The sequence below is a fragment of the Macaca mulatta genome, chromosome 15 (genome assembly GCF_049350105.2).
Source record: "Macaca mulatta isolate MMU2019108-1 chromosome 15, T2T-MMU8v2.0, whole genome shotgun sequence".
Classification (NCBI taxonomy): Eukaryota; Metazoa; Chordata; class Mammalia; order Primates; family Cercopithecidae; genus Macaca; species Macaca mulatta.
Genome location: NC_133420.1, coordinates 103,755,456 through 103,768,363, shown reverse-complemented (window position 1 = coordinate 103,768,363; position 12,908 = coordinate 103,755,456). Strand labels below are relative to the sequence as shown.

General features: G+C 38.4%; 1 protein-coding gene across 1 annotated transcript in view; it reads right to left on the bottom strand.

Moving 5' to 3' along the window:
- TMC1 (transmembrane channel like 1) overlaps nucleotides 1–12,908 on the bottom strand; it is a 174,169-nt gene that overhangs the window by 76,762 nt on the left and 84,499 nt on the right. The window contains exons 7-9 of the mRNA XM_015117946.3: nucleotides 12,808–12,889; nucleotides 3,683–3,789; nucleotides 755–853 (exon numbers count right to left, since the gene is read on the bottom strand). Coding sequence (XP_014973432.1) covers nucleotides 755–853; nucleotides 3,683–3,789; nucleotides 12,808–12,889 — 288 coding nt within the window. The remainder of the gene's footprint in view (nucleotides 1–754; nucleotides 854–3,682; nucleotides 3,790–12,807; nucleotides 12,890–12,908) is intronic.

Below are 12,908 nucleotides of genomic sequence, written 5' to 3'. Positions count from 1 at the left end.
CTCTAGCTAGGGGAGCTCAAAGAGTAACGCTCATTTGAATACTACAATGGAATAATACTAATTTTAGTATTATTTAGAAGTTAGAATTTAGTATTTCTTAGTTTTCAATATTTAGCTTTATTTAGTATTAACTAATGAGTTATACTAAATAGGAGGCTTGTTTAGGAAGAGGTTAATAGGAAGCGTAAAAGTTTTAATTCCCTAGGAATCCAGCAAGATTTTCCAAAAAGCACATTTACAAACTCTTCCTTTATTCTTTTCCAAAGCCAGCGATAAGAATATTTGCTTCAAGTCTTTGAACTCTGAGCTCACCTTTATTCAGTAGTCTATATTCCCATATATATTACCATTGTCCTAAATCATAGTCACATTTATATAAAGAGACTTCTTTCTTTCTTTCTTTCTTTCTTTCTTTCTTTCTTTCTTTCTTTCCTTCCTTCCTTTCTTTCTTTCCTTTTCTTTCCTTCCTTCCTTCCTTTCTCTTTTTCTTTTTCTTTCTTTCTTTCTTTTTTCTTTTCTTTCTTTCTTCTTCTTTCTTTTCTTTCTTCCTTCCTTCCTTCCTTCCTTCCTTCCTTCCTTCCTTCCTTCCTTTCCTTCCTTCCTTCCTTCTTTCTTTTTAAAGGGAGCAGGGACATCTTTATTAAGACATTCAGCCTGACCCAGGAGAGGAGGCCATGGGTTTCAGAGTAAAATAAACTAAGTAGAAATGTAGAAATCCATCCTCCCACCAATACAGTTGTGTGGAGACACTTACATTGAAGTCGTACAACACACCAAAGTTTGCTGCCGATGCCTCTTCAGCCCTGGGAACTGTTTTCCTAGGTAAACTGCCATACGGCAAACCCCAGAGGTACTGTATGGAGAAGCAAAGAAAGCAGTGAACAATTAGAAACAAAGTCTGAGCCACACATGTGATCACAAATGGTTTTGCTTAAAAGCCCTTCTGAAACATTTTCCTGGGGACTCTTTGGGTCTCCATGTGGGGTCCCATTTTCTGGGAATCAACTACTAAATCCAGAGGTAAGAACAAAGGGAGTGCAAAGGACCCTGCATTCCGAGTTCAGGGGACCACCAGCTGTCAGGTCAATCACATTCCCCAGAGGGCTTTCTGAGGATCCCGCTGCCACCACTACCACCAAACTGTTCTGATTTAGAAGACTAGAAAGGAGAGAGGTAGCCTTTCGAGTCACAAAGGACTCAACAAAACCATCTTACCCACACCTTCATATGAGGATACCCCTTAGGAGTGGGGGTGGAGGAAGATTCTGTCCTTCACGTCAAGAGAGAGAACTCAAGGAAAACCAATCATGTAATTTGTGGGTGCCTGCAAAGTGAGAACACTTGCACCCTGATTGTGGTGTCTGCTTCATCACTAATTCAGGGCTGCTGCCTCAAATTCATGCTACCTGATTGGAAGAGAAGCACAGTAGGGAGAATAGTACTGGGAAGAGTGGGTCAGTGAGAGGACAAGAATAGATAGGGTCACAGGAAGGTGCCTTGGTGAGAACTGGAAAGAGCACCTTTCTAGCCCCATAGCTTACCAAGCAGATGTTGCTTCTTCTGTGAGATGGAAACTTCCCTCCTAAAGCTGGGAACAGAAGATGAATGTGGCTTGAAGCCCAGGTGCAGAGCTTGACTGAGCAAAGGGCTGGACATCAATCTCTGCTCACTCCCTGTGCACAAGCTACACAACCTCCCAAAGTAGGCCTTTGGCCCATCTGGCTTCCTGGTCCGAAGAGAATAGAAGGTGGGTTCCACACATGCTGTCTCACCACAAAGTTAGGGGGCACAGAGGACAAAGGAGATTAAGATCTAAGGCTTGCCCAGGGACACAGGACCTTGGGGCAAAAGGGCATGTGCCTTGGAGGAAAACTGAGTGAGCCTGTAGGGTAGAGGCAGCTGAAAAATACAGGCTTGCTGCCGGGAGATGACTGCCCTGGCCTCTGGTGGTTCTGCAAAGTCAGCATGCAGGGTGTCCATTCTCTTGTTCTTTTGCTGGAGTTGGTAATCATTGCCCAGAAAACAGGATGCCCCTCAGGGTCTAATACAACCTACAAAAAGGTATCCAAAGCCAGCATGCTTCCTAGCTCTCAGAATACATCCAACCTAACATATAGGCACTCCATCCACTACATAGCAGATAATCTGTAATTTCATGTCATTTAAATAAATCAGCAACAGCCTTTTATTTTCTCCACATGGAGGCAGCATGGTGTGGGGGGAAAGAGTAAATGCTGCTGATAAAACTCCGTTTATATCTGCATCTGACACTAAGTAATGTCATAGTAGCCAGTGATGGAATGGAGGAGTTTCAGATTTCCTTAGAGAGGTAAGGAAAAAAAAAAAAAAGCTGGGGTTAATTTGAAATAGATAAAATACACACATTCAGCTGCATTATCTGAAAGTGTGCACTTGGGAAATAAACTATAAAGAACCTCTGATCTTTGGTCACTGTCTTCTATGAGCCAGACAACTTTAGAAGCCCTGGAATTCTCTCAAGGATTATAAAACTAGTGGATTAAAGTGCAAAATCTTGGAGAAAGGGATTGAATCATGGGTTCTAGTCCTAGATCAGCTTAATAAAAAAATTTACTCCAAGATGTTAGCTAAGTCACATCAACATTATGCGACTCCGTTTACATGTTTTACCTGGTTGAAGAAAACATCTTCCACCTTCTACATCATAAATTTGTTGTGAGGCACAGTAAGTAAAAGAAGTGAAAGAGCTTTGTACTATTAAAGGCTCACATCTCTTTATGAATGTAAAGCATTATTATTATTATGTTAATGGGAGGCTTAGTATAGAAAGTGGCACTGATTTGAAGTTATCAAGATAAAAAGTCACCCAGAACACCAAATGTTGGCCACTGTCAATGCTGTATGAACCACATTGGCTTTGAAATACTGGTCCTAAAAGGTCCTTTGTAGGTTAAATAAAACCTAGCCCAACTTCTGTAAGGTAAGCATTCAAAGGTGTCAGAATCATTTAACTTCATATAGGTGAAGGCTCTGACCTCAGTCTAGCTTTTTGGCCTCAGCTGACCCTTTCCCCACATCAGTTCAGGGCTTTGTCTTCTTTGATTTGGAACCTCTGTCTGTTTTAGTTTCTGACTTTGGACCTAAAAGACCCCACTCCCATTCTCATCCCATCCCACTATTTGTGTGTGTGTGTGTGTGTGTGTGTGTGTGTTGTGGGCATTATCTTACTTTGTATCTTAGGGGGTAAATGTTCATTTTGTGCTTCTTCAGTATAGAAAGTCTGGAGGCTTGGCGTTGCATTAAAGAAGCATTTCTTTCAAAGCTAACTTGGCAAAATAAATAAATACAACTCACAGGGTGTCAAAGTCTCCCTCTTGAACAATAATTTTTAACATTTAGGAACAGGGACCCCCTTGGGAAACTGAAAGAAGCCATGAAACTTTCCACATAAAAATGTACTTTTAAACATACATGGGAAATTATACATAAGTTATATAATTTCAAGAGGCTCACACACCCTTTAGTGCAAGGATTGGGACCTTTGGCCCATAGGCACCATTTTGAAGGTTAATCTCATTACAAATCCTATGACTCCAAGATGTGAAAATAGCCAATTAATTATTCCACCCTTAAAGAAGAGACAAATACTTTTCTGGGAGAAACATTTTTCAGCATGTTTTGTAAACTAGAAGTCAGATCTCACCTCTGGCAACATGATGAGGCTAAATGTCAGGATAAAGAGAACCATGTTGACTCCATACATCCATCTCAAGAAGAGGAAGTATGAGGCCACTGAGGAGCCAAACTGACCTATTACAAAGAAAATAAAAAGTTTGAAGAGAGATCAAAGCAAACAAACAAACAAACAAAAAGAGCTTTGTCTTGGTTGCCTTCAAAACAAGTCTATTGTGAGGCATTGGTGCTTTTTATATTCACAGGCAATAGTATTCTTTTCTCTCTATTCAGGAAGAGAAAATGTTAATCATGCTGGAAGCATTCCCTGTCATGTGGAATGCAGAAGGTACGTAGAATGCAGTTGTGCAGACTGCATGTGACCTACCCCATCAGAGTCCATCCAAGGGAAAGCTGCCTTTTGCTGAGCAGCCATGATTGCCGCCTGCAGAGTGCATTTTATTCCTTGAGTTAATACTGATAAGTGAGCAAATATATGTAAAGGTAACTACGGTGCCCAGCTAGTAATTAGCTACCACTATAATTATAATTACTGCTATTTTCTCCCCCTTTTCTCAGGCAAACAATGTTCTCAAACAGAGTTTATCACATCTTTTACAGATAGTTATCTTACCAGCAGTCCTGTGCTGTTTCCCCCATTACTGGAATTTTACAGGGACAGTATAAAAGCTGGAATGCATTCATTCACTCCACACATCTTATGCCAGAAATTATCTTAGATGTGAAGCACAATGTCATAGATAGGGGGGCTGCTATAATAGAACTTACATTTTAGTGAGGTATGGATACAGCAAATATGTAACATACATAGAAAGATATAGAGCTAGAGCTACAGACATAGATATTAGCTATAGATATAGATAGATATAGATAGAGATGACAGGAGATAGAGATAATAGCAGGTACTACAGGAGGGAAGGGGAAGTATTGAGAGGGGTTGCTTTCAAAGATTTGTCAAGGAAAGAATATCAGAGATGTCATCTAAGCAGAGATCTGAAGTTTGAGGAAGAGATAGCAACATGCTGAGCTGGAGAAGAGCAGTTCAAGCAGAGGAAAAAGCCAGAACAAAGATCCTAAGGGGCAAGGGCTTGGGACAATTGAGGAACAAAACTCAGGCCTGTGCAGTTGGAGTACATGAATGAGGGAAAGTGGTGACAGATAAGGATGGAGAGGCCAAACCACACACTGACAGGTGTTAAGCATTAGGGCCAGAGGAAGGGGTGATGAGCATGACTTTTAAAAAACCACTTTAGCTTTGGGGAATGAATAGGCAATAGGCAAGAATGTTCAGTCAACTCACCCCGTCCCCAGAAGTGAAAAGTAAAGTGATTGGTTAATTCTTGTTGACAGAAAAAAAAAAAAAAAAAAAAAAAGCACCTTCTTAAAGCAGAGAGTGGAAGAAGAAAAATGAAGAATTTAAGTCTTAGGTTCAAATTTCAAACTTTCATAGATTTACGAAAGCAAAAGTTTCTTTGATGGTCATTTAAGATTCAGCACCAAGCTGCTAACTTTCCCAGTCTTCCAAATTATCATTGTCAGTTGCCCAAGAAAAAATAACAAACAGCTTCAGTCCCCGGCTGCATCAGCCCATGTGTTCCGTCCCATTCAGCTAACATTCAGCTAAACATCTCTTTTGACCAATGATTTTCTGGAGCCTTCTGGCTTTGAAATATTATCAGTGGGGAAGCATTATCAATGGAAAAGGAAGGCTCATGGGTAGCAAATTCCAGCCTCTACTTATTTAGATGAGGCCGGCCTCACAGGACAGTAACGCCTCTATTTCTGGACCTTTGTCTATTATTTTTTTGTTTTGTTTTGAGAAGTTTTGCCCTTGTCACCCAGGCTGGAGTGCAGTGGTGCAATCTTGGCTCACTGTAACCTCTGCTTTCCAGTTTCAAGCGATTCTCCTCCCTCAGCCTCCTGAGTAGCTGGGATTACAGGCACCTGCCAGCACATCTGGCTAATTTTTGTATTTTTAGTAGAGACGGGGTTTCACCATGTTGGCCAGGCTGGTCTCTATCTCCTGACCTTGTGATCCACCTGCCTCGGCCTCCCAAAGTGCTGAGATCACAGGAGTGAGCCACCACGCCCAGCCCCTTTGTCTATTCTTTACCTACCATCTTTCTTATTCCCACAACACAGTGGCAGGTTTTTTTAGAAACTTAAGAAGTCAATCTTTAAATGGATATTTTGGAAGAAATCAACGATTTTGAAGTCTGAGTATTTTTCTTTATACTCACAAGGGAATTTGAATTGATTTCACATTGCCGAGGAGTACAGAGTTCTATAACGTTTCTAAGGGTGTGTGGTTTTGACACACAACCCCACCCCACCCCAGCCCAGTGCTGTCACCAGGTGCACTGGTCTGCTTCTCCTAGGACATCTGATCACCTTCTTGGCTCCCTGTGACTTCATACCATTTCGTGGCTGTTATCTACATTCTCTGGTAACGGCTACCTCAGGGCTGCTCAGCCAGGTTCATTCATCATGTTTTATTGAAGGCAGTGGACTTCCAGTTTGTTACTCATTACAGTTACTCATTTATCGGAGGAAAGCCTTGGTCGCTAGGAATCAAGGTAGGTTTTTCCCTGGAGTCACATGTGGATCCTCCAGTATGAAGTTCCACATATAGGATACTAACCCACCTTTCCTTCCTTCCTTCCTTCCTTCCTTCCTTCCTTCCTTCCTTCCTTCCTTCCTTCCTTCCTTCCTTCCTTCCCTTCCTTCTTATGGTTTTGCTCTTCTAATTATTGCCACAGCCCATCCTCTCACCACCTAAACACAATCCCTGGCAAATGAGTTCCTTGTGTGTGGAGTACAAATATACCTAAATGTAAAAGAGAGAAGTGATTAAGATGTTTCAGGAAGTATCCCTTCCTCCAACATGCACATGCATTATAATGAAATATACTTTAGAGTTCAAAACTTCCAAACTCCAGTTCTCAGATTTGACAGTGGCTTCACAACTATTTTATTTGGAGGTTGAGTCTTTACAGAATCCTAAGTGTAAAGAAAATGAATTGCAAGCCAACAGATTTCATTAAAATTAGAATGACTGTAGAAAGACCCAGACACAGGTAGAAGAGACTAAGAAATCCAGAAGACAAAGTTTCTTCTACACTAGACCTATCAATGGCAGAGGAGAAAACACAGTAACAAAACAAACGAAGATCTTAAAGGAGAGAAAATGAAACAACAGGTTGTCATAAAAACTCCAGTTTTTCCTGTCTCAACACAAAAATAAAAAAGAAGAAATCTTCCCTCTTTATCCCTTTTATCTAGTGGTTCTATCCTACCGGATGTTGTTGACTAAAACTGATGTTCACTAAAAAGAAATGCCTCATTAGTGTGTCTAAAAGAGCATAAATGAAAAGAATAGCAATTTTTACATACTTAGTCTCTCAGCGTAAGGAAGCAAAATGAGTAGTAATAATAATAATAAGAGCTAGCATATCTCGATGGTCAGTTATGTGTTCCAAGAACTTTATCAGCATCAATGCATTATGCTGCCACTAGAATTTAATGAGGTTAAGTATTATTAGTCCCACCATGAATCAGGAAACAAAAACTTGAACACAGTAGTTGACTGACTCAAAAGTTGATTACTAATAGGTAACATTTAATGAATCTTTGTTTCAAACACCAATTTGATCTGTATGTATTAACTTATTTAATGATCATGATCATCAAATCCTTACAAGATGGGATCTATTGTTTTCTCATTTTACAGAGACTTAGGTCTATAGGTTACATAGCTAGTAAACGAGGAAGCCAGGCTTCTAAACCAGGCAGTCTTGAGCTACAGGTGTTTGACTCCAAATCTAGATCTCTCTTAACCACACTGCCATATGGCCCCTTAAGTAAAACATAGTTCAATTAATTTTCTTAAAACTATGATATATACAATAAATATGCAATGAATATGTGTTTCTGAAACAATAGGCATAGATAATATCCATCTATCAGCTAAAGCCAGTCAAATTCACAAATTTGAGGCCCATAATGACCAATTCTTTTTTCTTTAATCAGACTGATAAATGCTGCTTCCATAGTAAATTATTAATGTATAAAAACAGAGTCTTGGCCAGACTTGGGGGCTCACTCCTGTAATCCCAGCACTTTTGGAGGCCGAGCCAGGCAGATCACGAGGTCAGGAGTTCAAGACCTGCCTGGTCAACATGGCAAAACCCCATCTCTACTAAAAATACAAAAATTAGTTGGGCATGATGGCGGGAGCCTATAATCCCAGCTACTCAGGAGGCTGAGGCAGGAGAATCACTTGAACCCAGGAGGCAGAGGGTTACAGTGAGTCAAGATCGCACCACTGCACTCCAGCCTGGGCAACAGAGCAAGACTCTGTCTCAAAACAAAACAAAACAAAACAGAGTCTCTAATATGTATTAAACTGAGGCTTTATGCTTAAGCGTATTCTTGGTACTAAATATTCTTGTTTCTTTCAAATTAAAGTTAAAATTTCAACTCTCTTTCTGATTGCTTATTATTAAGGCAAAGTAATTTGTAAAACGATGTCATAACACAGCATTTCCTTTTGAACAGATGGGTAATAAAACAAGCAGATAAATATGAGCATTTCTAAATGGGAAAAGACCAATTAAATGACCTGCTGTGTGACTACGATATAAACACCATCATGTTAAGCAGCATAGGAAGCACAATTTTTTCAAACTATTTAGGGGTAGGGAATTAAAAGTGACAAAATTGATTTGTATTTTCTAGAGTTCTTAGGGCAGCGAGGAAACATAAGGTTTAAGCCCTGTGCTTGGGTTACCTATCCAAAGCTAGTTCCAGTCTGGAAAAAAATAGGTTTCTGACACCATAATTTTGATGATGTAATCTATTATTAGGAAAAAGCAGATTTTGATCCTGAGAAAAATTTGTAATTACCAGCTAGAAATACAATCAATTATTTAATTTATGGTCTTAATAATAATGTTGGCATCACAATGAGTATAGATTATATTTCCTGGAGGTATAAATATGCAGTTGCTTCAGAAAAATACGCAATTCAATGAGATGAATGAGATGTGTCCACAAGAGTAACCCTCGAGTTTTAGGCATGATCCCCTTAGGGCTGACGTGACAGTAAAACCCCACAGTATTCCCACGTGATGCATAACGTCACAGTATCCTCTGTGGCAGAAATTATCAAATCTATTTTTTAAGTGAAAAAGAGTTGGGAGTCATCAGGTGAGAATCCACTTCACACTAATAAAGAAATCTAGGTCTCACTGGAATCAAGATGGAAACAGTATGAATTTTGCACTCTGATTTGGGTCCCACTCTTGATTCTGCAAATTATTGGACAGAACTTTGGGAAAACTCAGTGAAGGCTGTTAATTTTGGACTCCTTTAAAAGCACATTTAAAAAATACTTGTTCAGTATTATTTAGATATTGAGCAGAGAGAAGGACAAAGTGGATTAGAAAGGCTGCTGGGAATGCAAGGCAACAGCTCCTCTTGTGACCATGCCATCTACTACAATCCACAATTACCTTCATTATTTATTTGCTTATATTGTAATCTGCCTTCCCCATCCAAGCATACATACATTAACACATTTGAATGTAAGATCAATGAGGGAAGAGTCTTTGCTGTCTTTGTCAGTAGCAACAGTGTCTAGAAACATACCTAAGGAGACATGTTAGGCATCCAGTATTTGCTCAGTTAATCAATAATGTCAGGCTTATTCTGAGGATTAAACAAGATATATATTAGATGATTCTGATGTCGAAATGGAATATAATGATACTTCCGAACCTTTTGTAAGATTAAATGGCCATTTATTTTAGAGAAAAGCATTTATATTAGTTTTAAAATTAAATATATATTCTGTAAGTAGAGTATACACTTAACCAACTTTATTTTGAAAAGAATTTGAGAAGGCAGTTATATAGTCCTCTCTTAGTATAAATCTGCTTTGCATTTAAATTTTTCAGGATTTATCAATCAAAAGTATACATTAATGAATTTCACATGCCCACATATACATGTAAACCTGACTGTAACTTATACATCATAGAATGTTGAGCTGGAAATGATCTTGTACAGTGACTAGTTAAACCCAAGATGTGGTAGATATTGTAGAAGCCCCAAATGTGGAAACAGAGGACCAGAGATTTAAATAGATTGTCTGAACTATAGAGGTGGTAGGGGTCAAAAAGTCCTCAACTCTTAGAAAATCAATTACATGTCCTCTTTCTTCCCATTTTTCATTAAGTTCAGTTTCAAAGGCCATCACAGATACATGTTTTACCTATATTTAGTAGGGTACTTTTTATAAGATAGTCCAATCCAATGCTCTAATAATATATTCTTACATAGGTTTCATATTCTTTTCAACTAATACTATAGCCCAAAATCTCACGGTTATCATTAAAATCAGTATATTAAGCGTCTTATAGGATACAAAACATGTAATTAAATAAATCACTCACTAAAAAGTAAATACATGAGAAAATGAAAAATAATTCCTTGATAACGATCAAGAAAATCTATAACTGCTCATCCTGCCATTGGCCTCGTAGAACACTTTTTAGGAACTGGTGAAAAACATGTTTAAAAAGAAAAAGTATGTAAAACCTTCCCTAAAGGAGAAAGCAGCATAACACATGGAAAAGCATACGTTTTGAACCCAGACAGATTTTGCCTTATATCTCAGCTCTGCTACTAATTCTGGGACAGTTATTTAACCACAACTGTAAAATAGGAAGGTTAATGTGCACATGTAGGAAGATTAAATGAAATAACGTTCGTAGAGCATCTGGCTCATGGTGGTACTCAATAAATAGAGGTGTGGTGAGTATTGATAGAATAAAAAATAAAGCTCAATTCTTCACTGTTGAGACACAGCACCATTAACAGTGAAGAAGTCATGACAAACTAATCAAATCATAAATTATATATGGAAAGAAAAATAATCTACATTTGCCTGAATTTTCCAGCTTGGCTTTCCAAATTTACTAGAAGAGGAGAAGAAGAGAGGAGATAACTGAAGGTTATTATTGGATAGCTCTCAATCTGTCTTTTCTACTGTGACACTTATGATGGATGGTGGTCATATGTGTAACTCTTGCTGCGTGTAATTTCTGGCAATAGAAATAATTCTGTCTGTTTTTGTTTCATGGGCTATAGCCTATTGGAACCCAAATGAGCATGATATTACTATTAGGATAGGCTGGAATCTGCTCTAGTGTGCTTTAAAAATAATTTTCAAATGTATGTATTTACCTATCACTAATTACAAATTTCTTGGGATTTATCTAACAACTGATCAAGACTCAGCCCTATAATTTTATAAATTAGTAGACTGAGATCCAGAGGGGTTAAATGACTGGCTTGAAGTCAAACAGCTAATCTGCAGCAAAGTAAAGACCAAATTCAGAGTTCTTAGCATACATATTGTATCAGGATCTTAATGCTCCAAATGGCCTTCTGTTTTTCAATGCCTCTCAATCTACCACATTTGAGTTGTACAGTTGAAACCTAAGAAATCCATGATGCCTGCTCTTTTCTGATGTATCTAAATTCCTTTCTTTTTTTCCTAGAATGTTAGACATTTAGCGAGTTTGTCTGTAATTTTATTTAATACATATTTATTAAGTGCCAAGTGGAATGCAGGAGTGAACAAAACTAAATTTCCCATCTGTTGGGAGAAATGAACATGAAATAAAATGAATTAAGATTGCATCAAAAAATTAAAGATACAGTATTTCAGATAGTGGTAAGTGTTAAGGAGGAAATTAAAGCAAGAAAGAAATGGCACCGGGAGTGTGTGAAAGGGGGTACAATTAATGAGCTGATGTATTTTAATTCATTGCCACTTAATAATTGCCATCCAATATTGAGAGACAGGGAACCGAGGGTTAGCCACTCCTAAAACATGCCCAATCATGTCAGCAAGCTATCCATCAGCTGTGTTATCTCCCTATGGAGCCTCCATTTTAATTATACAACGCCACACTTAACCAGCAGGAAAACCTGCCTCCAATCTAGAGAGGAATGGATAAAAATCAGATCCTAGTTGAAACCGTTAGAAACCAGAATATGGTAAGATTATACTCAAAATTGTTTCAAATGTTATCCCTTTTTTTAAATTATTATTTTAAAAAACTATTTACTATTTTTATTTACAATATTTTAAAATTTTTATTTGCCTTATTCTAAGACTAAAGCACTGATAAATAGGTTTTTGATTGGCTATATTCTCCTTCCTTCCTTCCTATGAATATTCCACAAAATAAATGCACAATGTGAATATTCAGATAGCAAGCTCCTGGATGACTATTGTTTATTCTACTTCAGAGATTTGAAAATGAGGTTTTAAGACTTCTCTTTTCCTTCCTTCCTTCCTTCCTTCCTTCCTTTCTTTTTCTTTCTTTCTCTTTCTGTCTTTCTTTCTTTCTTTCTTTCGAAACAGAGTCTCATTGTGTCACACAGGTTGGAGCGCAATAGTGCAATCTCAACTCACCGCAACCTCTACCTCCCGGGTTCAAGTGATTCTCTTGCATCAGCCTCCTGAATAGCTGGGGCTACAGGCTCTTGCACCAGGCCTGGCTAACTTTTTGTACTTTTAGTAGAGATGGGGATTCACCATGTTGGCCAGGCTGGTCTCAAACTCCTGACCTCAAGTGATCCGCCCACCTCAGCCTCCCAGAGTGCTGGGATTACAGCCGTAAGCCACTGCTCCCAGACCAAGACTTCTTCACTTTTTAAAACATTGTTCATTTTGATTACTGTCTAACATTAACGAGAGTATATATTCTCAATGTCATGTTCATTGCCAAAATAAAATCTCTGCCTTCCAAATAAGATGACTCAATGTCATTGTGCACAATAGTGACTTCCCTGTATAGGAAAGAAAACCAGGTTAGAATGGTAATGTTTTGGAGTAAGGTAGAACATGAGAGTGGGATTGCCAGTATTGTCCTTGGTAAGTGCTAGCAAATCTTCACAGTGATGAAAGCAGGCATAAACAACGTTTTTGTTTATTTGATTGTTTTCGTTCATTTGTTTACAGTCTTTCCAAAAGTCCAGAAACTGAGAAAGGCATCTGATAAGCTTATGAGCTATTTCTCTAAGACAACCTTCTCCATCTGAGATCTGATGAGCACTTACTTTCAATAGCCTTGATTTTATTTTCCCATGGGATACACGCAGCTTTGAAGTTCTCAAAATCACGGAGGAATTTTACCCATTTCTGAAAAGAAAGTCAAATA